Genomic DNA, 24,549 nt, shown 5'->3' on the forward strand with positions numbered 1-24,549 from the left:
ATGTACACACATTCTAAATAGTTTGTATATATATGAACTCACCACTTGAACAGCTATATCATCAGGTAAAATTTCCATTGCTTTCATCACAACTTTATCTATCTTCTTGGCAACAAGAAAATCTTGGAAGTCATCTTAAATTTAAAAAAAATAATTCTTATTAACATTTTTGAAATGCATGTCCAAAACTTATGGTTTATCCTCATGTCAATCTAAATTAATGAACATGATGAAGGAATGACAACTAGGTTTTAGATGGTAATGGCACAACAAAAAAGTCACTTCAATGTGTACCATTAACAATTTAGATAAACTAAAATTGAGAATGGAAATGGGGAATGAGCCAAAGAGACAACAACCCGACCATAGAAAAAAACAACAGCAGAAGGTCACCAACAGGTCTTCAATGTAGCGAGAAATTCCCGCAACCGGAGGCGTCCTTCAGCTGGCCCCTAAACAAATATATACTAGTTCAGTGATAATGAACGCCATACTAATTTCCATTTTGTACACAAGAAACTAAAATTAAAACTTTAGATTTCAATCATAACATTTTCTGCGAAATCTTTCTGATCTTACCATGATGAAAGTGTTTCTTGATGTTTGAAAAAGCCAAGATGACCAAACCAGGATCTGACCAACTCTGTAAAGTATTAATAATAGAATGGCCAAGTTTAAACAGGTTTTCTTCATTTTTTCCATAATTAATCGGTACAATTTCAAAGTCATCTAAAAAGTCAGGTGATGCTGGACTAGTGATGATTTCACGGTTTGCAAAATGGTCGGGAAACAAGTGTTCCATGGTTTCCTCATATTCTTTAATTATTCTGAAAAGAGAAAGTAGAAATACATAAAAAGCACTGTGGACTCTTAAGAACTTTTATCATATATTTAGTAGTAAATACAGTAGTTTTGACTATTTGATAAATTGCCTGCTGTTTAATCCATATTGCGCAACTTTAATGCCCACCCTTTATCATACCCTTTATCACACTCAAATTTTTTTAATTTTTACATAAAGTCCGTTTTGATTGATGCAAGCTTCTCAAGAAATATTTTTCCTCAAAATGGGGCCTAAATGATCCGTCATTTGGGCTTGACACAATTTATAGAATGACATCATTGCTTTGGCATGTGACGTCACAAACGTTGAGTTTCCATTTTTTCTGACACATGAAATGCAACTATAAAAAAAACCTCAATGAAATACCATACAAAACACACAAAAAATACACAAAATATTTTAAAACAACAGCACACAAATTGTAAGGTTACCAAGGTGCTTTAGATGAGTAATTAAGCAGTTCTTTTAAAGCTTTTCAAACAAGACAAAATTAGAACTGAAGGTAACCAAGGTGCAAGGGATCAAAAAGCAGTTCATTTATACTCTCCTGTTGAAATATATGATAAAGCATATAAAACATGGCAAAATCCGTATCACCCTTGACCAATATCGGCCCTCAGACTGATATTGGTATCTCGGGATGATACAGTATATGATACAGATTTTGTCATGTACATGTATTATTCTCTATTTATCATATACTTAGATTAAACAACATATAGTTTTTACTGTATGATAATAACGTAAATTCCATATTTTTCGAATTGGTGCTTAGCGGGCTGATCTGAAAAGTTTATCACATGCTTAGACCATTGTAGACTGTTATGATATGTATGCCTTTCCGTAATGTTATCGCATGGCATTCCAGTGATACTCAGCAAATTCCGGAAAATACACCTCAATTCTACGTTTTCAGTGAAAAACATTACAAAGTAGTGTACAAAACAATTATTTGGATACTGGAAAGTAAATTGTGTAAAATAATTTTTAAAAATTTTTTAAAAAATTATCAAATAAATGCATTTTTTAAAAGTTTCAAACATAATTTAGAAAGTTACTTGAAAAAAGTTGACTTATTCAAACAGTGTTATTGTTGATTCGTCCATATTGAAATGTTTTTCTTCTCTGTTGAGGCATATGATAGAAATATTTCATATAAAATGTACTAAATTTGGGGTCCCACGTTAGTGAACTTTTCACTCTATGAACTTCCATTTGGGAACCACGTAAAAGGATCAATATATGAATCTGTTATTTTTCTCCATTGTTGAAGGCTATGATAAAAAGATCATAACATGTCATTTTTCATATCACATGTATGCCAGGCGGCTCTTGGGCTGATATTGAACCTAGGGCTGATAATACATGCGATATGAAAAATGCCATGTAATGATCTGATATCACTTAGTATTTTGTGCATTTTTCCTATGAAAATAATCTATAATTTAACTATTTAATATTATTTGGAAGCAGCTTTTTAAAGATAATTTTGGGGTGAAATTAAGTTTGGCAGGAATTGGTCTTTCAATAGACTTTTTTTGGAATATTCATTCATTAGAATACTTTTGTTAAAAGTGGGCATTAAAGGGGATGAAAATCTACAATTTTTTTAATTGGTGCCTATTAAAATGTTTAAACCTGCTGTATTTGGTGCAAAAGACCATACTTTGACCTATAATTGTTTACTTTTACAAATTTAGACTTGGATGAGAGTTGTCTCATTGGCACTCATAACACATCTTCTCATATCAACATGATAGATGTCATGTGTATCAGTATATTTGCCTGCAACTAGAATTTTGAAAACCCACATTATGCCCTGCCACATATGCACAACATAGTGACATCATTGTTTTCAGGCACATTATTATCAGCATGAGGATGGCGTACTGAATGACAAAGAAGAAGGCGATGTTCTTCTACTGGCTGAAAGTCATGACAGTGCCAGAAGGCGATGTTCTTCAATTGACTGAAAGTCATGGCAGTGCCAGTGAGTAGCAATTATAAAATGATAAAAGAAAAATCATAAATCATGTTATATTTTTAACTTAGGGACTGACCATTTACTTTCAAAAAGGGGGAGGCATATATGTTACTCAGTCTGGTTTCTGATCTGAAAGAAAAAAATACAATAGAGCTTATTTTGTAATATGTTTGTCAATTTGCCGAACCAAAATAAAGTTTTACTCATGTCACCTATAAAGATATATAAATTTAAAATTATTTTCATGGGCGCACTCCAAAAATGTCACTTTGTGACATGATAGTCAACATGGTCAATCAGTTGACCTTGGCCACTTACTGTAAGATGAAGAAGAATGTCAAATTTGGACTTCCAAGACTTGTTACTTATAGCATCTCCTCTAGCTCTATAAAAATCTTTTGGACCTGCAAACAAAATGGGAACTCGAAGCGTCGGGGAAAGAAACTACCAAATAGTGCTTGCAATTACATAATTTATCTAAAATTGAGAAAGGAACTACACAGTGCTCAGTGGCGGATCCAAAAGGGGGGGGGGGGGGGTTCCCGGGGTTGGAATCCCCCCTTTTTTTTTGCCGATCAATGCATTTGAATGGGAGCATATAGTTGGAACCCCCCTTTACTCTGGGTTAATTGGGACCCCCCTTTTTTTAAATGGCTGGAGCCGCCACTCACTGCACAGGCACTTGTCTCAGAAAAAAAAATCGTATATACCTTATTGAGGGCCCTCATGGGGTTTTTGATTATGTGATTACTTGGCCGTTTTTTTAATGATTATTTGATTATTAAGCCAAATATTTCATGATTATTTGATTACCTAGGACTGTATTTTTAGTTTATGATTATTTGATTACTAAAGATAAGCAAATATTTAATGATTATGTGATTATATTGGCAAAAAAATGGTGATTATGTGATTACTAGGACCCCCCATGAGGGGCCTCCTTATTATAACTTCAGGTATATAGGGATCTGAGACGAGTGCCTGGAAAGGAAATGGGGATAATGTCTAAGCGACAACAACCCGACCATATATATATAGAGTAAACAACAGCTGGAGGCCACCAATCATCGGGGTCTTCAAAGGAGCGAGAAACTCCCGCACCCGTAGGCGTCCTTCAGCTGGCCCCTTAAAAATATGTACACTAGTACATACCAAACTCCGAATTATACACAGGAAACTAAAATTAAAAATCATACAAGACTAGCAAAGGCCATGGGTTCCTGACTTTGGACAGGCGCAAAATTGCGGCGTGGTTGAACATGCTTATGAGATGATCTGAACCCTCCCCATTACCAGTCTAGCCAATGTAGAAAAGTAACGCATAACAATACGCACATTAAAATTCAGTTCAGGAGAAGTCCGAGTCCGATGTCAGAAGATGTAACAAAAGAAAATAAAAGAATCGTTAAAAGGTGACAGGAGTGGACTGACCACAAACTAAGACTTTGGTTTGCTATTTATTCTAACTTCAAGACTTAGATATCTCAAAACTAACACTTGTTTATAAAAAAATATATTAATATAACACAGGTATCGATCTAGCATAATTTGTCTATCCAACCTAGAGACGTACATGATACTATATATATATGTCTTTGATTCAAATGAAACTTGTGTAGACCATAAGCTTAAAGTTATCTTGATTTTATATTATGAACGCGCATTTTCGTTGTTAGACAACACTACATCATCAGTGAAGGAAAACTAAGCCATGCTTAAAAAACGAAGCGAAAGACAAACAACAGTCTACAAAACACAGCATAGAAAAGTCCATGCTTCACCAAACCTCTGACAAATCTTGAAAACGGCAATGACCCCATGCATTCTGTCAGGAGGCGAAAACGGGTTACACAATAAACACTGAAGTTACACCACACAACCTGGCACAATTAATGCCGCTGCGTCATGTTCAAGTTTTCTTACTGGTTTTCGTATTTTCCCGTCATTTATAGAAAAATATAGCGAAATCCTATATTAGAAAAAAAAAGATTTATACCCGCGGCTGCTTTGGCTGTCCACTAGACAAAAATGTGTTCTAGTGTGAAAATGGACGTCACAATCAACTCGAAACATATATTTAAATAACTTTAAAAGGCTTTGGACAGATTTTTGGACCGTGATAAAAGGTGCTGAGGAGTTTGTGCTGGGAAATAATTCAGAGGTTCCATTTAGAGATTTTCCATATTTAGGACAGTTTATTAACAAGCTCAGGCATACCAAGGAGGTTATATGACCTCGTGACATAACCTCACTGGGCATACTGATACATCTAATGATATAATGGCAATATAAAGTCCTCATTTAGGTCCCATGCAGTAAAGATATATAATACATATATATATCTGGTCCCAGACGTAAGGATACCGGGTAGTTCTTATACTGACTATCCAGGGACATTATATACTAATATAGTTAGTATAGACTATCCATGTTCTCGCTGAGAATAGTATAGTATATGTGCAAGGTCCTTGCAGGAACACACAGTTCGATATACGGCCATGTACTAGCAAACCATGCCAATGGTATACCGTTGAGGTCGTCGAATTGGGTGTAATTACATAAGTTTACACATTTTGTTGAAATAACATTCTCTATTATAGGTTTCTGTGATGACCTACCACGTATATATTATAGTATGTTGACATTTATTTATTCATAATTCATTGAATCTTATTTATACAGAGAAGTTATTCTTTGAGTTTGATAGCAGGAGTAAAAGATGGTCTATAGTGTTTGTATTTTCTTTCCTGTTCACAAATAAATATATGCGGCGGTGTAGATTGTGTTTCAAATTAAGAGTGTTTATTTTGGGTCTGAATTGGAAAACGTTGAACGTAAATATTGTATTTACCTGAAATATGAATATACACACCATAATTGATTTGTCCATTTCCTGTGTTATAAATAAAATTCACCTGATTTTAAGATCATGTGAGATAAAATTTTAAATAGGTATCCGATTAGCCCAAATGTATTTATAGCATTTGTACATACATACCCACTTTTACACATATCTTTTGGCGATATTTAACATGTTAAAGGGCAAATAGTATGGCTGAAATTTATAGACAGAATAACTTACTATATGAAATTTAGCTTACATGTCTTTATACTGCTCCTAGCAGGATCAATTGCCCCCCTTTCGGTTGAAGTTTGAGGTATTTTTTGTTTATTTTCTTTGTTTGCTGCTCCACATCTCTTTGTACTAGTTTACAAGACTGCAAACGTACATGAACGATGAATTTTATCTCCCGAAGTAAAGCAAATTAAAGACAATAACTATAACAAAGAAATGAAAATAATAAAAAAAAGAACCTTTTATATGTTTCATCAAAATTTTGTCTTGGTTTGTCATGAAATTAAAGTCAACGGATACTGTTCATATGATTGACTGTAAGAAAGAAACTCTAAATTTTTAAGAACTTTGAAGGAATATACAGTGGTCATTAATTTTTCAGTTATAAAGTTGAGCTATAATTTATACTTCTTTTCATATAAAATAAAAAGATGTTGTTTGACCCAATGACTTAGATGATCTTAGATGTTAGCATTTATAGGCTACCGTAAGCAGACATTCTACAATAAGAACTTGAAATCCATACCGCATAAAAGCTATAAAAGGCACCGGCACAACAAATGTAAAACAATTCTAACGGAAACAAGTATTCTAGCATGATAACAGTTTTGATGGTATCTACTTTAACTTTAAGTCAAATATCCCAAACTTACCAGCCATTCACTGTGGTGGATAGGCCTGACACACACACTTTAATAAAAAAAAAAAAACCATTTATAATTATAAACTAGGCATGCATATAATGTTACTCATATAGAAATGAAATTTTTGGAAAGGCTGAAATTGTCTTCACACAACTTTGACCGTACATTACTAACTCGATAAAGTTTATGGCAGTATTCACTGAATTGTAGGAAATTAATAAATAGTGGCATTTCATATCCAACACTTAACGACAACGCCATTTGTAAAACTAAAAAGTTTATGAACTGTTCTTACATCTTGTTTCTTCTCAGCTAAGGGACGACATCAAAAGATCAATGTAAGATAAAAAAAAAACAAAAAAACTTAATAGTTTGGGTGGGGGTTGAACTGCTGCAAGATTTGGCTATCCGACATTGATTTTTACATATATCCACATGGGTCAATCAATTTTTCCCAAATTAAGTTAATAGGGGGTAGGGGGGTCAGTGAAAAAACTATTTGAATTAAGTTTTTTATCCTTCATTGAACTTTTAATGTCGTCCCTAATGGGCTTACTAAATTTTAATGTTGACTTGTGTTAAATTTTTGTTACATCCTGGTAATTTGTTTTTTTGCAATATAAACATCAAATAGATCTTTAACAATTGAAATCAAAACTACAATGTTTCTTTAGGTTTTTTGTATCAAAATTTCATACTGGTTTGTATTTTGCCATGTATGAAAGATCGTATCTGCGTATACAGTAGAAGGTTATATTTCATGAACTACGAGCATTCTTCTATACGGATTTGTTTAGTTTTGTTTTGTTTGTAGTTGTGTTTTAGTCAGCTATTATGTGTAGACTATAGGACAGTTAATGGCATCACTTTAAAAGATGTGTTTCCTCTTCCATATATTTGAATGAATGAAATCTGTATTTGCAAAGTATATGTAGTTAAATGCTATAGCAACACGAACATATTTACATTATGACACACAATAAACAGCAGAGAACAATATTAAAAGATATATCAATTTAGATTTTTTGAAAATCTAAAATCAAAATTGACCAAATCTGTAATTTTGGCAAACCGTGATTAAAACCATTCATTTATAACAGTGATACAAGAAAGAAAAATATATTTAGGGGCTGCATGTGTTATCACAAACAGATAATAGAATATGCACAATTTATAAAAAGTTGTATCGGCTTGTTTTCATATTCAAAATGAAATAGTGTGTCACAAAAAAAGCTACTAGTACTTCCAGTCGATATCTTACTTAGGCACTTCAGATGTAACTAGCTTTGAGTAACCTGTATTGTTCGAATAATCAACAATGAATTCCTTAACATGGCTACTGCGATTGCAATCTCCGAGGGTTTATAACCCTGGTGCTTAGAGATGATGAGTGAATATGATATTGAGATTCAACATTATAGACATGGGTTTGACCATAAAACGATGATGATTCAAGTAGTCTCTTGCAAGCAATGCGGTAACAAGATTGGTCGTGAAAAGGAAATACAATCCGATATTGCGCTCCTCACGCAGACCTTTATAAGTTGGGTTTAGATTTTAACTTGATAAACATGAATGTTTTAATTGTTAGGCAAATGTAACTTTTTTTATCATGCAATAGCATAGCCTTCCTCTCGTATTTACCAAAGTCAATGCTCAGTTGAAAATGCCAAAAGTCATGGCCATGTCTGTTTTATTTAACTTAGAAGCAACAGTAATTTACTCTTCTTAATCTCAAAAATTCATTTAGAAGATACAAATGAATAAGAAACAAGAATGTGTCCCCAGTACACGGATGCTCCATCCACACTATCATTTTCTATGTTCAATGGACTGTGAAAATGGGGGAAAATCTCTAATTTGAAATTAACATTAGAAAGATCATATCATAGGGAACATGTGGACTAAGTTTCAAGATGATTGGACTTCAACTTCATCAAAAACTACCTCGACCAAACACTTTAACCAAAACTTTAACCTGAAGCGGGACAGACGAACGAACGAACGGACGCACAGATCAGAAAACATAATGCCCATAAATGGGTCATAACGAACACAACCCGTAATATTCGCATTATCTCTTCACAGATTGAGACCGGATACGATTCCACACTATAACAAATTGTCACAATAAGATTTATACAAAAGTATGAAGGTATGATTGCAAATGAGATAACTCTCCATAAGAGACTAATATAACGTAGAAGGTAAACAACTACAGTTACCGTTTAAGTATAATTATGTTTATTTCATACGATCCTGGCATGTCAGCAACTGCTAGTAGCTATAGTCCTTTGTTCATTTATGCATCATTGTCATTTTGTTTAGTTTCTTTTGTTACCTTTTCTGACATCAGACTCAAACTTCTTTTAAACTGAGTTTTATTGTGCATATTGTAGTGTGTTTGTTTTTTCTATATTGGTTACAGGTTTAGGGGAGGGTTGAAATCTCACAAAACATGTTTTACCTCGCTGCATTTTTGCACCTGTCCCAAGTCTGGAGCCTCGGGCTATTCTAGTTCATTTATATATTTCGGAGTCTAGTATGATGTCTATTATCAGTACACTTTTTTGTTTAGGGGCCAGCTGAAGCACGCCTCCGGGTTCGGGATTTTCTCGTTGTGTTTAAAACCTTTCGGCTGTTTTTTGTGCTCTTTGGGCGTCCCTCTTCGACACATTTATCATTTCCATTCTCAATTTGATTGCTTGTCAAGTTGCTTTTTTTCAAGGCACATATTAGTTGTTCAATTTGTGTAATTGAGTATCGCCAATTTTTAGGAATGTTTTCTTTGGTTGTGATACGTATTTGGCATATAATTGATGCTATTGGGGTTTACTATGCAAACGACTGGGGTTTTACACGACATTACGTTTTATCTTTTTTCCTTGTTTTCATTTGTATGGTGCAGTTTATTTATTGACACTTTTCTGTGTGGCCATAACTAAAAATCAAAATAGATTATAGGAAAAATATAACTAGTGTTTCTTTTTATTATCAAAGTTAAGTGAATTATAATACTTAAGTGAACATTTGTAACTCTCTACGGGAGTGTACAAAGGTTTGTACTGTAACATTTTTCTAGCTTTTGAATCGTCGAACGACAGCGCTAAATTTGTATATATAAGTGTTGCTGTTGTTACTGGAAATTGCACTTTCTTCAATGGTGAAATTAAAAACAGTAAAATGTGAATAAAACTTATCAGTACATACAGAATCCAATAAGGAACAAACGACCGATACAATGATATATTGAATGAATCAAAGTATGGTTTACAAAACTTCATCATTGATTTATTAGGACTGTTATCTTTAATAAGAAAGGCTTCGCCTCCAAGCGTTTTATCTGACCTCATTGCTTTATAAGCACATACAAAAGCCCAAGCTATATTTCCAACGTAAACAAGACAACATGCTCCATTGCCACAAAAATCAATCATGATCTTTTTGTTTTGCAGTCCAGCTTCTATAGCCTGAGGTATAAAATGTTGATCAAGCTCTCCATAAATTACCATTGGTCGCAAAGAAATGGTTCGAAATGCAATACCTGTAAAGAAATCTACATAAATATATGTACAATGCTATTAACAAAATTTAAGCAAGAATCTTCAAATAAAAGAGCATGTATTACAGAATAAAGCTTAACCGTAGCATGGACTCCGTATTGCTCACTTTAAATTGATGATTAATGGTTTAATGTGCAATGGCAAATATCAATATGCATGGAGACCAACAATTTAATTATGTATTAAGTAAAAGTTAGTTCTTCAAAGTAGATGGACAGGCTGGGTGAACATACATGAAATGTGGAATGCCCATAAATACAAATTGAAGGTATTTAGTTAAGGGCAGAAATTTAGTCTCGCACAATGCTGCTTGCGGACCCCATAAAAGTGTTTGCAAGGGTTCGCTGATGTACAGAGACTTCGGATTTAAATTGTTATTCTGTCCAAAAGTAAACAGCGTAAAAACGGCTAATATAAAAAAGAAGATGTGGTATGATGCCAGACAGACAACTCTCCACAATAGAACAAATGCTTTTTTTGAGCATTAAACGGTAAAATGTCAAAACTATGTCATCAACAACGAATATTGTTTATGACATTTAATAGTAACCAGTACTTTTACCAGTACTTACTAATTTCAGCTAAATGTCACTCAGTAAACACCTCTGAAAACGGATAAAAAAACCGGTAGTTTAAAAGAAATTATCCTATCAAGGTATGTAATTCGGTCAAACGTACGTCAATTCAAAATGCATATCATGCATATAGGTTATCTGAAACAATTTATAATCTGTTAATCATATTAGTTTTTCCTTTCTTTGTTTACATAAACCAGGCAGTCGGTTATCTCGTTTGAATTGTTTTATTTTGGATCCTTTTTTTTTAAATATAGCTTGATAAGCGGTATAGGTTTTGCTCATTGTTAAAGGCCTGTCAGTGACATAAAGTGGCTAACCTAACAAAACTAAACACAATGTTTCAAAGCATTAAACCGTACAATGGCAACATAACACTTTTTACAGTTTAATTCATATACCGTTTGGAAGAAGTTTGTTGTTCATACTTAGAACGGCTTTTTCTCCTGCTTGTTTAGTCCTGGCATATTCCCCAAAAAGTAATCTATCTGGCTTTGTATTTGCTTCGTTACCATTGACTATGTCATGGTATCCTTGCATTACATCAATAGTACTACAATGGATAAACATCTCGACTTTGTTCTGATAGCACGCCTCCAATAAAAGTTTCGTTCCTTTATAAAGAGAAACCATATATTTGTACTTAAAATAATTATAAGGGTCATCTCTGTAATTAAGATTTTAGGATTCCGTGCAGGGATTTGTCTATAGTAGGTAAAATAAAAACAAAATCAATGACCTTTCTCAAGGGAAGTCGGTTCAAGGACAATTAGGTTTTCATTTAATTGAAGATATGTCATTATAATTAAATGCTTTTTTACAAGTTTTGTCGATATCAAAGTCATGTAATACTTCAAATTTCACAAAAAGATGAATATATTATTTATACTTGAAAAGTTAAATTATGCTAGCAAACACTTGTGCATTTCTTTAGAAAGAAAATCCTAGATTTTATTCAAATCTTCTGGAATGAACTGCTATTCAATCATTGTAACTCCGAATACATACGAAATTCGTCGACAGGTTTTCTGAATGCAGATACCTTAACCATGACACCTTTCGTTATTTATGTGATATAGATACAATGGATAAGCGTTGATTCTTGAAAAAAAAAGAAACCAATCGCACATCGCAAGTGTGTGCATGGGAAAAACCGTGATGAAACAAACGTGAAAGCAAGATAGTATTAATCGATTCTGAAATTGGTATGACAAAATAAACCCAAATTTAAATCCCTCCATCATTTCACTTATTTGTTCACGTACTGAGTCGTACTCCATGATTCTGTGTTAAATAATTATCAAAAGGTAACTTCGACACCAAGGCATGACAGTTAATTAGCAGCCAAAGTTTTCGATCATCAATTGGTTATGTTTTCTGTCGTATATGCATACATTGGTTCAAAAACTTCGAATTCTAACATTACAAATGCCAAACACTGGTTTAACCCTGACTTTAAAAGAGGGACAAAAGATACCAGAGGGACAGTCAAACTCATTAATCGAAAATAAACTGACAACGCCATGGCTTAAAATGAAAAAGACAAACAGACAAACAATAGTACATATGACACAACATAGAAAACTAAAGAATAAGCAACACGAATATCACCAAAAACTAGGGGTTATCTTAGGTGCTCCGAAAGGGTAAGCAGATCCTGCTCCACATGTGGCACCCATCGTGTTGCTCATGTTATAACAAATCCGGTAAATAGTCCAATTCGGTAGGTCACATATTCATGAAAGGGAATGGGATGGTAGTTACGACGTAAGGAACATATCCGATATCATTTGTGAAACGGTTATTCCATAACGGTCAACCAGTTCGTGATGGCGTCCGTAAAATTTACGAAGGGATGCTTTCAACTTCACTATTTGGAACTCTTGGTTTAATAGATTCCTTGTGAGCAGCAACCCTCTATCAAGAAAATCATGATAGGAAATACAAGCACGGGAATATCGTATCAATTGGGAGATATATATCCCGTATGCAGATGCTGCTTGACTGTTGGTTCTTAGAAATGGAAAGTTCACGATTGGAAAGCTGAAATCATCTCTTTTGTCGTTAAGTTTTGTTTTCAATCGACCCTCATTGTCAATTTCTAGATGTAAGTCAAGATATGAGACCGACTTAACTGTATCTGTAGTATCCTTTATCTCTAGTTCGATTGGATAGATGCGTTCAACATAGTCACCAAATTTTGAATTATTTAGTGAAAGAACACAATCTATATAGCAGAAAGTAGAGTCAAAGGATATTGCTAACTTCTTATCTTTCTTCCTAAAAAGTTCCTGTGTGAAGTCAGCCTCATAATAATAAAGAAACAAGTCGGCAAGAAGAGGGGCACAAGTTGTTCCCATTGGAATGCCGACAGTCTGTTGAAAAACACGTCCTCCGAACGTAACAAATATGTTGTCAATCAAGAAATCAAGCATCTTGATGTCAGTTTCAGAGAATTTTTTGTTTGAATCAGAGTGATTAAGTAGGATTTATCCCTCCCTAAGACAAGATACTTGTATCTTCGTTGGCCATTCTTTTTTTTAAACAAAGCAATACCAACTCTTTCAATATGTCTTTTAGTTTGGAATGTGGAATACTTGTGTAAAGTATAGAAAAGTCAAATGTTTTAATACTACTTCAAGATGAAAGAGAGTTAGATTGTATGTACTCTAAAAAATCTATGGAATTTTTAAGTATCCATATCTGATTCACGCCACCTCTAGAATAGGCAGTTTCGCAATAACTTTGAAGCCCGTCTTTGATTGCTGATAAAATAGATTTTAATAATTAAGAAAGAGGTTTCGTGCAGCACTTGCAAGACCCAGCAATATATGTTTGTAAGGACACTTGTGTAGTTTAGGTACATCTTTGTATCCAATACAGTGATGGAACATCCAGTTATTCATCTTTGGTTGAAATTCCAAAGGAACATAGAACAGACCTATGATTATCTATGATTTCCTCTTTGGTAAGTGTCGTGAGGGTATATGTTGAGTTTCCAAGTGAATTTTCAATACCCAATTCGTTTATCAAGAAGTTAATGTAATGAGTTTTACACACACAAACTATGTTGTTTGGGGCTTTATCTGCGGGGACAACAACATATTTGTCATGGAGGTAGGATAAGTGTTTTGCAACATTTGGGTCTTTAAAGATTGACGTAGCATTGGCATTGAAAGACCCATTCAGTTTCATAATTCTGACATGTATCAACGACCTCAATGCCTAAAATTTATTCGGAAAGAGTGTCTACGTCTTCCTTCTTGCGCTTAGCCCGTTGCCTGACATAATCCTTGACGGAATCCATCAAAATTTTAAAGTTGTATTTCCAATTGATGGATTTAGGCTCACGATATTTCAGACCTTTTGATAACACATTTCGTTGGGAAGTGTTATTAACAATGTTGAGGTCACTGGTAATAACGTGGCCAGCCGGATTATATGTGAATTAGGAAATAGCACAAGTGCAATCAGGAGGTTTAGACTTGAATTCGTCAACATTGAGATCATGCAAAACGTGTTTGTAATTGAAAATTTTAGTTGCAATAGGTTTGGTATAGGTATAAGAAATGATTGGAACAGACTGATCTTTGAAATAAGGAGGTATTTTCGATTTATGATGAAGGATATTGCCCAAGTTGACGCCATCGAGACCTTTGTTGGCAAAGGAAAGATTAAGGAAAGATTTTTTCTCTTTTTCATCTTTTCCAATGCGGATTGGCTTGAAAAGTCTGTGACTTGCAATATTCGAAATTATAGCTGTAAGTTTGTACTGGTTTGAATGAGGGTTTGTAACAGTGGTTTCCAAACACAAATTGAACAGAGAATGAAGTTAAAAAAGGTGTAATGAATAAAGTTTCGTGCGAATGTGATGAATACCTAACGGCATTTGTATAAAAAGTAAAAACACAAAAATACTGAACTCCGAGGAAAATTCAAAAAGGAAAATCAAAAATCAAAAGGCAAAATCAAAAGTCCAAACACATCAAACGAATGGATAACAACTGTCATATTCCTGACTTGGTACAGGCATTTTCTAATGTAGAAAATGGTGGATTGAACCTGGTTTTATAGCTAGCTAAACCTCTCACTTGTATGACAGTCGCATCAAATTCCATTACATTGTCAACGATGCATGAACAAAACAAACATACTCAAAGAGTAAAAATGTCAAAAATAGGGGTACAACAGTCAATATTGTGTTATCATCTTAATATCACTACATAAACAACAAATGTAACAAAGTAGCACAAAAAGGCATACATCAAATTTAACATTCTCATTTTGCTTTTCTTATACGGCTGAATTTATCTATGTAAAGTCTACCCATAAATGAAAGAAGGTTTTCATTACTGGTGTAAAATTGCGCGTTTGAAATTCGCACAGGTAGACATAAAAATAATTGTGTCGTATGACGGCATACATAAATGCAGACTCACGTAAAGTAGATATAACAAAAAAACAGACTTACAGTAAAAATAATAAATAAAATAATGGTGTGGTTCAAAGTATGACGGGACACATAAGTACAGTTTCACGTCAAATACGGCTGAATTTATCTATGTAAAGTCTACCAATAAATGATAGAAGGTTTTCATTACTGGTGTAAAATTGCGCGTTTGAAATTCGCACAGGTAGACATAAAAATAATTTTGTCGTATGACGGCATACATAAATGCAGACTGACGTAAAGTAGATATAACAAAAACCAGATTTAACAGTAAAAGTAATAATAATAAATAAAATAATGGTGTGGTTCAAAGTATGACGGGATACATAAGTACAATTTCACGTCAAATGTATATCATAAAAAACAGACTAAACAGAAAAAGTAGTCTTATTGAATAAAATAGTTTAGTCATTCATAGTATGTCAAGATCCTTAAGTAAAAGTAATATCAATAAATGAAATAATTTTGCCGTTCAAAGTATGTGGTTTTACGTAACCACAGAGTCACTTCAAATGAATATCTAAAAAAGACATATAAAAGAATACTATAATACGTAATTAAGATGATAACAAACGTCAGTACGCAAAATCTATACTTCAAGACCATCTTGTATTATTTGTGAAGTTGATACGGAATATTTATCAACAAGTTCTGGGTATCTTCCGATGAAATTTTTTAGAAAAAGGACGAGACGTTCTTTGACATACCCCTGGTTCATCAATTTTCTGCTCAGACACTGGTGACGTTTTACAAAGTCTGAATAGGAGCTGCAAGCTCTTGAATACCTAATAAGTTGGGAAATGTATATTCCATATGCAGATGAAGTTGGTATATTACTACTAAGGTGGGGGAAATTGATAATTTCAAAATTAAAATCGTCTCGTTTGTCATAGATTCTGGTACTGAGATGACTGTGTATGTCAAATTCGAGGTATAAGTCTAAAAATGAGGCAGAGGAAGCCGTGTCTGTGGTCTCTTTAATTTCTAGTTCTGGTGGGTATATTAATGGAATCCAATCAGAAAAGTTCGGATTGTTAATGGAAAGAACATCATCAATATATCTGAAAGTGAAATTAAATAACCTGGCTTCTTTGATCTTCTTGTTTTTGACAAGTGTCTGAAGGAACTCCGATTCATATGAAAATAAGAAGAGGTCGGCAAGGAGAGGCGCACAGTTCGTTCCCATAGGAATGCCGACAATTTGTTGAAAAAGTCTACCTCCAAATTCAACAAATATGTTGTCAATAAGAAACTCCAGCATACTGATCACTTGTTCCTCTGTGTAGTATGTTTTACCCTTTTGTTCCTTATTAACAAAATATGCCTTATGGTATCCCAAAGTGATAAATTTATAGCGTATGCTACCATTTTTATGATGAAAAGCATTGTGAATTATTTCTTTTAGACGGGTTTTCAATTTCACATGGGGAATGGTTGTATACAAGGTTGAAAAATCAAAAGTTTTAATAGAACTAATTTCAGAAAAAGACCGAGATTTAAAATTATCCAGAAGTTCTTTAGAGTTTTTCAGAATCCACATATGGTTAATACCACTACGTGAGTAAACAGTTTCACAGTATATCTGAAGACCCTCTTTAACTGCGGACAGAATTTTAGTCAATCTAATGGACAATTCTTTAGTAGAACAAGCAGATGAGCCGGCAATGTACCGTTGTTTGTACGGAATTTTGTGAAGTTTAGGTATCCAATACAAACAAGGTAAGTCCTCCGATTTGTTGTTCAATGCAATGTTCATAGAAGCCATGAAGGACTTATGATTCGCCAAAATCTCATCCTTGTCAAATGATATGTTTTTGTATGTGGGATTACCTGAGTGTTCATTTATTCCTAATTCTTTTATAAGACACTCGTAGTAATACGATTTACATACAAAGACAATATTATTTGAAGCTTTGTCCGCAGGAACAACAACATACTTATCTTGAAGAGATGATAGACATTTCACAGCCTCTTTGTCACTGAAAATGGACTTAGGTCGATCATTCACACAGTTTTTCAACTTATGAATGCGACGTTTTATCAGAGACCTGATTGTTTTGACCCATTCTGACAAAGTGTCCAGTTGCACTTCTTCTCGCTTAGCCCATGCTCTGGCGTAGTTCTCAATGGAATCCATAATTATTTTGAAGTTATGGTTCCAATTGATGTGTTGGGGTTCTCTAAACTTAGGACCACGAGAAATCACCTTTCGGAGATTTTCATGTTGAATTATGTTTAGATCCCCAGTAATAACATGGCCAGAGGGGCTGTAATTGTAAGGCGAGTTGGAACAGTCACATGTCAGAGGTTTATTTAGGTATTGTTCTAAATCAAGGTCCTGTAATGCTTGTTTATAGTTAAATATTTTGGGTGCAATGGTTTTGGTGTAACTGTAGGATACAATAGGAACAGACTGATTTTGAAAATAAATAGGAATTTTAGATGTTACCTCCTTGTGATGTAGAACGTTGCTGATGTTGATTGCATCAATTCCTCTATTGTTAAAGTGAACAGGAAGGAATTTCCTCTTTTCCTCATGTAAAGGTTCCGATCTTACTGGTTTAAAGAGACGGAAAAGAGCTACATCACAAATTATACTGACAAGTCTGTATATTGGAGAAAATGTATTAGTACCTCCTTTGTCAAGTGCATAATCTCTCAAACATTTTAGAAAATTAACCGGCAGTGAAAAAAGAATAGTTCTAATGTAATGTAACCCTAACGGATGATGCAGATGAGAAAGAAGGTCATCAAAGCTTCCAGAGGCCGATCTCGATTTGGAAGACTTTTTTACATTAGGCCGATGGTAACGTTTTTGTCCATGACTACGTTGGTTTCGTAAGGTAGTATTAAACAAACTCATTACATCAACATCACTGCAGGCTGGACTTGACAAATTTCCTACTCCTTTGACATTATCATTGCAACCATATGGCATTGCAGTACCTAGTTCCCTTATCCAGAAATTTTCTCTATCTTTTCGGAAAGGAGTACTAAGTACTGGACTATTTGTGTGGTGATAAATTTTCTCGATGATGCGTACTTTCATAGATAACGAAGGATCATGGTCCGGTTGATTAAAGTGGTTATAAAGAACCCTGAATTGCGGATCTTTATTATCAGACCGGTTTTGATTCATCCTTTTACGTAAAGTTTGTCGAGTTTCACCAACATAAAGTAGTCCACACAAAGTACATTCGATTCCATACACTACATTGTCCGTGGAACAGTCCAGAGGTTCGAAAGATTTAGTATAATACGTTTTTCCTGTTAAGTTACTGGTGAAATCAGGAGTCGTGATTAACATATCACATGTCTTACACGTGCTCCTTTTTCCTTTTTTGTGTTTACAAGAAGAAATGATAGGTGTTGATTCACTTGTAGCAGGTGTATTCAAACAGTCGAAAATATTAACGGAACATGGCTTTAATTTATGAAAAGTATCTGAATTTTCAAAGTAGTAATTACCTTCTGGCTGAACGTACGTCAAATCAGGGGTATCCCGGAGGATATTCCGTGGAACACACAAATCAAATGCTACAGTGTTCCGTGTAGCAAAAGGGGACCTTGGTAACCCGGGCGACGTCCCAGCCGGTTTGTTCTTAGTATTATTTGTATTCATCATGCATAAAGCTACCAAGTTAATGATGCCCTCGGGGCAAAATCCACCAGCAGTAAAGTTTCTTCTGGGAAGAAACTTGACATCGACTTGGTTGTAGTAAAAAGTAAAAACACAAAAATACTGAACTCCGAGGAAAATTCAAAAAGGAAAATCAAAAATCAAAAGGCAAAATCAAAAGTCCAAACACATCAAACGAATGGATAACAACTGTCATATTCCTGACTTGGTACAGGCATTTTCTAATGTAGAAAATGGTGGATTGAACCTGGTTTTATAGCTAGCTAAACCTCTCACTTGTATGACAGTCGCATCAAATTCCATTACATTGTCAACGATGCATGAACAAAACAAACATACTCAAAGAGTAAAAATGTCAAAAATAGGGGTACAACAGTCAATATTGTGTTATCATCTTAATATCACTACATAAACAACAAATGTAACAAAGTAGCACAAAAAGGCATACATCAAATTTTCAATGACAGCAAGTCATTAATAGAGACACCATGCAGAGTAGTTGGTGTAAATGACGATGACCATGACTGTGTCTACGTCGAGGAGTAGAGTTGAAAATATTCATCACATTCACCGAGCTACACAAAGCACTAGATAGAATACCTATACCATCAATTTTGTCATTGCAACCGGCATATGGTGTCGCAGTTCCCAATGTTTAATTAAGCAAACAGAAACTTATTTAGATAACCATTTTTCAGGACAGAACGAACATGATGTATGTTCTTTGTCTCAATGAATTCACCTCTAGGTAAAACAACAAAACCCCAAGCAAATTATAACGAAGCTCTATTTACTGTACATACCTTGTCTATTGACTATGTCAAGTTTTTCTTTATCTGGGAATAATCTTACATCAACGTAAGCAGCCGTATGTATAACGCATTGAACGTCTCTGGTGACCTTTTCCAATAAATCAACATCCGTTATATTACCAGTGAAGCATACGACTGGTATCTTGTTCTCATATTCTGAAGAAGAAAGAAATTAAACACCTTTTTATACTTATTTTCGCGTTATTTCCTTGTTTTAGGCATCTGTCGTCCTTTCGATGTATTAATTGGTGCTCACTGCAAATTTATACTACCATCCTCCAATGAATTTATCTATAATACTAAAATTACGAGGTCCAATTTGTCAGCCGTCATCACGTAAAAACGACGAATCAAAGAATTCAACTTTATATACAACTAATATAGTACAAAGGTGTAGATTAAAAATTACACCACTCCAGGCCCGTGTTTTCCACGTAATTAATATCGCCAATAATTAGGAAGTTCCGGGTCGAATCCGATACCGATACCAATAGTATAATCACCTGTTACCTATTACCTTACCTGTACGTTCCGCATCTGACAGGCGCACCACCAAACGGTGTATTCACGATTAATATGCTATATAAACGGGTCATATAAAAATCACAGGGTTGACACTACTAAATTGTCAAATTGTTACCTATTTACCTATTGTAGTATTTTAATCCGTAAGACTTTCTAAGAAAACAATACGAATACTAAAAATCGGGACTAAAAATAAGTTTCAATTTGTTAGCGGGCATGACGTAAAACAGCGAATCAAATTTGGAATTCAACTTTATTTATAACTAATATAGGACAATGCTGTTGATTAAAAAATACTCCATTCCAGGACCTTGTGTTTTCCAAATATTTAATATTACAAATAATTGATAAGTTCCAGTTCGTAGGGTTCAAACAGAAAGATTTGAAAGCAGAGAAAATTGTGTATCTTATAATCGGCATGACTTTATTAGATGCCAGTACTAATACTAAGATAAGGCTTGCGCATAGTTATATACTTTATTTCAGTCACGGACCCGCGATATCACGGGTGTGTTCTAGTTTAGCTGAAGAATGTGCAAATATAAAACTAACTTAGTAAGTTGCAAGTGTAATGAATTCTAGTGAACTTGATTTTTTTCCGAAAAAGGTAGCCGTCTCATGGCTGTTTAATTGTACTAGTATATGCATATATGGTAAAACTACGTGATATTTTATTACGGCTGATAGTCTCTTGTCGCACATTTTCGGAGTTTAAACTTGGGTAATATACCGCCGAGTATATAAAGTGTATATCGTTCGTGTGTAGCTGTGTGGGATTTATAAATACGCAGACAGCATGCCAATCTGCAGGTTCGAATAGGGAAATTACATGTATATCGGCGAAAACCCGTGAAGAGAATATGAAGTTGCGCTCTTTGTATATGTCTCTAAAGTATTGAAAAGGTGGTATGTTGCAAACAAGTTAGATTTAAGTACACAAACCCAGCTTCTGTTCAAATTTCTGAAGATCTAGAACTCTGATTTCTTTAATGTCATTTACATATTCCTGGAAGTGTTTGATTATGTGCTGCCCCACACATCCACTACCTCCTGTTACCAAAATCTTCGTCATGTCAAGTCTGTGTTCACGAGTTTATCCTGTAATGATGCTACTATATAATCCAAATATGTTTGACAATAGACAGTCATATGAACGATTATTTGAAATGACTGTTATTGCCTGAAAGTAATAAAAAGAAACTAGAGGCTCCAAAGAGCTCGTGTTGCTCACTTTTGTCCATGTGCATATGTTCAACAAAGGACACTTTCCAATATTGTAATATAATTCATGACAAAATATCCATTTTGCTGACCTTGTATTGCTGATCATTTGTTTTGTTTAGTTTCTATCTAATAGTATCTTCTTTAGGGTGTGCTCAAAACACAAAAGAGTGCAAAGAAAATTCCTCGTTTCTGGGTAATCACTCCTATAGAGAGTGGCAGTCTACTATCTGTATTAGCCCGGCGAAAATTTTGGTTTGATAAAAGATTTTGTCTTGCTGACCATTTTTTGAAATTCAAAGTTTCTCAGTGTCTATTATGATTTTTAAGATAGAAGCCAAAAATGGAAAAAAAAATGGTAAAAAAAAATTGTAATTTCAGGACAATAACTCATGTAGGACTCAGTTTTGACGTATATGGACAATTGGAAGAAGCTCAACATTCTCAACAGATTAGCAACTGTCAGATTTTCTCTATCTAAAACGGTTTTCAAAACAATAGACAAAATTTGCATTTTACCCCTCTACTAGTTTAGCGGCCGATGTCGGCCATCTTGGTTGGCAGGGGGTCATTAAACACATTTAAAACTAGATACTGCAATGTTTATTGTGGCCAAGTATGGTTAAATTTCCAAATTGGCCATTAGTTTCTGGGAAGATTTTTGTAAAATTTAACAGACGACGACAGACGAGGGATGCCAAATGATGATACATGTATAGCGACAGATGCAAACAAAACTTGTTATGCATTAAGATCCTTTTTTTTTAACTGGATCTACATTGTCAGCATGCAGTGTGGTTTTGTTAATAGTCTGTCGAATTCTTATTTGATATATATACCTATATATAGTGTCGTACCTGTTTTTTTTTAATTAAACGATACACTTATAACATTTAAATCTGTGTATGAACGGGTACAATAGACGCATTATATAAAATATGGAAACAAACAAGAACAGGTTTGATATGCAATTATCTGTGACTTGAGTATGTTTCTTCTTTGAACCAAAAGTAAATCTTGAAAGAAAATAGTAAAGTGGGTTTTAAATAATGCGTTTTCTTGTCAAAAATCGATACGAAAGTATCATGTCATGCAGGTCTTCTATCATATATATATCATAATAATTGAATTTCCTCCCTTTGTGTGAATGCATTATGTTATTTTAAAAACATAATCATGTACAGACTTCTATTAAATCTACTCAGTAAAATAAAGACAATAACAAAACACGTCTTTTAAAATCAAAATGTATAACAATAGTCGATTTACTTACATATGTTGCCGAATTTAAACAAGAGTGAATCTGATCTGTATATTTTCGCCGGACGTAATCAAAGTCCTAAGGTTATTATGTTTTATTGGCGCGAATTTTAAAAATCATCGGTTCTTCCAATAAATGCATTTATCACAAAAGTAGAATAAATGTATATAGCCATCAAACAAACGTTTAGTGACACAAAAAAAAACACAAAATAATCAGCTACATATGAAGCTAGGGAACTGTAGCTAGTCCGCAAATTGTCGAAAAAATATGATAACGACCGACCTAAGACTGTAGCATATTAATCTATTGCAATAAAAAATCATAATATCTAATAAAATTTGTAGATTTAGCTTACAAAGTCCTTATATTTGTATAAAGTTCGTTCGTTATAGTGGAAAATTGTTTTAACGTTGAATAAGCTACAATTAAAAATTGCTTGCTAGTCCCTCTCTGTATAACTCTGGTTCATTTCCCTATTTTTTTTCCATTCTGTTCATTTCCCAATCAATCTATCACCAAGGGAAGATATATAATTCGATTCTCATTCATAGTCTTTTTCAAAAATGATGAACGGTTCTTTATATTGGTATGTAATCATTTGAAACGTTTCAAATTTATGAAATTATATTCGTATATCAATGTTTTTGATACACCAATAACAAAAACTGAAATATATTGAATTGATAAATTTTGTAATTATTCAAAATTATATCAGAAACCTAAACGTAATTATAAAAAAATGAACCTGTTAAGGGGATACAATACTCGCATAACTTTTTCGACTGATTGGCACATAATACAACGGAATGTCACTCTTGCATACAAATGGCACATCAATATAATTAATTAACTGTGCAATCGTGCTCCACCTTCAATGATGATTCTAAATTAAAAATATAACCAAAAGTTGTTAATCTATAGATAGTGAAGACTAAAGAAAGCTAACCCACTGTAAAAATATTTCTTTGCAATTTTTTAAAACTTCCTCAGAAAAGTGCTCGAGCCACTTGACTTTCATAGCTCAAAAATTAAATTAACGTTTTTACACAATATTTGAAAAAAGTAGTTAAAGATTATTCGCTTCTCAAAGTGTAAGACGCAATAAAAATCGTATGTTTGCATCTTACCGAAATACGAATTTAATTAAGTCCTGAACATTTCGACATTTCTTCGTATATTTTTATCAAAACCGGTTTTAAACAAATCACAAGTACGTGTTAAGATCCGACTTAATACCTATTCCCGATATGGTCAGGTAAATTTGCTACCAAGAGCTATGGTAAGAGGTGGAATACGTTTGGTTTGCAGTATAGAATCAGATCTACTCTTATATTGTAAAGATGATTTTCTGATAAGGGACATTCCATTTTGAATTTCCCTTGAAGTTCGGGAGGCTATTTCTATGCCCCCGCACCTGAAAGGTTATGCCATATTGTTTTACCCCTGTCCATCCTTCTATCTACCCTTCCGTCCATCCCATTGTAGGTATTTAGTTATTCCAAATAACTCCTACAGTTTGAATGCTAGGAAGTTTCCACTTTTCATGCTGTTTGTACATATATTGAAGATGTGCATGTGGTCAGGATTTTTATTTTTATTAATACTTTCTCTTTTGTGAGATAGTTGAACATTGTCATTTTTGGAGTATTATATACTGGCATTGAGGTGTATATGGTTATCAGATAACTCCTCCTATTGTGAACCATAGACCTATCTGCGCCCATGCTCAGTCAACTTTGTGTGTTTTAAAATAACACTTTGCATCTGCGGGGCATCATTTTCTGCTCACAAGGAAGCTATTAAACCAAGAGTTCCAAATGGTGAAGTTGAAATCATCCCTTCGTAAATTTTACGGACGCCATCATGAGTTGGTTGACCGTTATGGAATAACCGTTTCACAAATGATATCGGATATGTTCCTTACGTCGAAACTACAATCCCCTTCCCTTTC

The 24,549-nt window shown here is 34.0% G+C and overlaps 2 protein-coding genes across 2 annotated transcripts in view; both read right to left on the bottom strand.

The window, feature by feature from the left end:
- The window catches only part of LOC139514345 (leucine-rich repeat serine/threonine-protein kinase 2-like), a 92,077-nt gene extending 86,313 nt beyond the window's left edge, over positions 1-5,764 (bottom strand). The window contains exons 1-3 of the mRNA XM_071303456.1: positions 5,680-5,764; positions 580-827; positions 43-134 (exon numbers count right to left, since the gene is read on the bottom strand). Of these exons, the coding sequence (XP_071159557.1) occupies positions 43-134; positions 580-802 (315 nt within the window). The 5' untranslated portion in view covers positions 803-827; positions 5,680-5,764. The remainder of the gene's footprint in view (positions 1-42; positions 135-579; positions 828-5,679) is intronic.
- Positions 5,765-9,506: 3,742 nt separating this feature from the next.
- On the bottom strand, positions 9,507-22,671 carry LOC139514375 (3 beta-hydroxysteroid dehydrogenase/Delta 5-->4-isomerase type 1-like). Its single transcript, XM_071303533.1, has 5 exons — positions 22,608-22,671; positions 21,056-21,211; positions 19,580-19,744; positions 11,088-11,300; positions 9,507-10,092 (listed from the first exon to the last, which is right to left on the bottom strand). Exons 2-5 carry the CDS (start codon positions 21,183-21,185, stop codon positions 9,524-9,526), a joined length of 1,077 nt encoding a protein of 358 aa, XP_071159634.1. The 5' UTR covers positions 21,186-21,211; positions 22,608-22,671; the 3' UTR covers positions 9,507-9,523.
- Positions 22,672-24,549: the final 1,878 nt, after the last annotated feature.

The sequence above is a fragment of the Mytilus edulis genome, chromosome 1, assembly GCF_963676685.1.
Source record: "Mytilus edulis chromosome 1, xbMytEdul2.2, whole genome shotgun sequence".
Taxonomy (NCBI): Eukaryota; Metazoa; Mollusca; class Bivalvia; order Mytilida; family Mytilidae; genus Mytilus; species Mytilus edulis.

Excerpts from the sequence above, each read along its gene's own strand:
- LOC139514375 (XM_071303533.1), bottom strand. The coding sequence starts at position 21,185 with ATGACGAAGATTTTGGTAACAGGAGGTAGTGGATGTGTGGGGCAGCAC. Across the intron at positions 19,745-21,055 it reads GAAATTTGAACAGAAGCTGG|AATATGAGAACAAGATACCA; the intron begins GTTTGTGTACTT and ends TTTCTTCTTCAG. Across the intron at positions 11,301-19,579 it reads TGACATAGTCAATAGACAAG|GAACGAAACTTTTATTGGAG; the intron begins GTATGTACAGTA and ends CTCTTTATAAAG.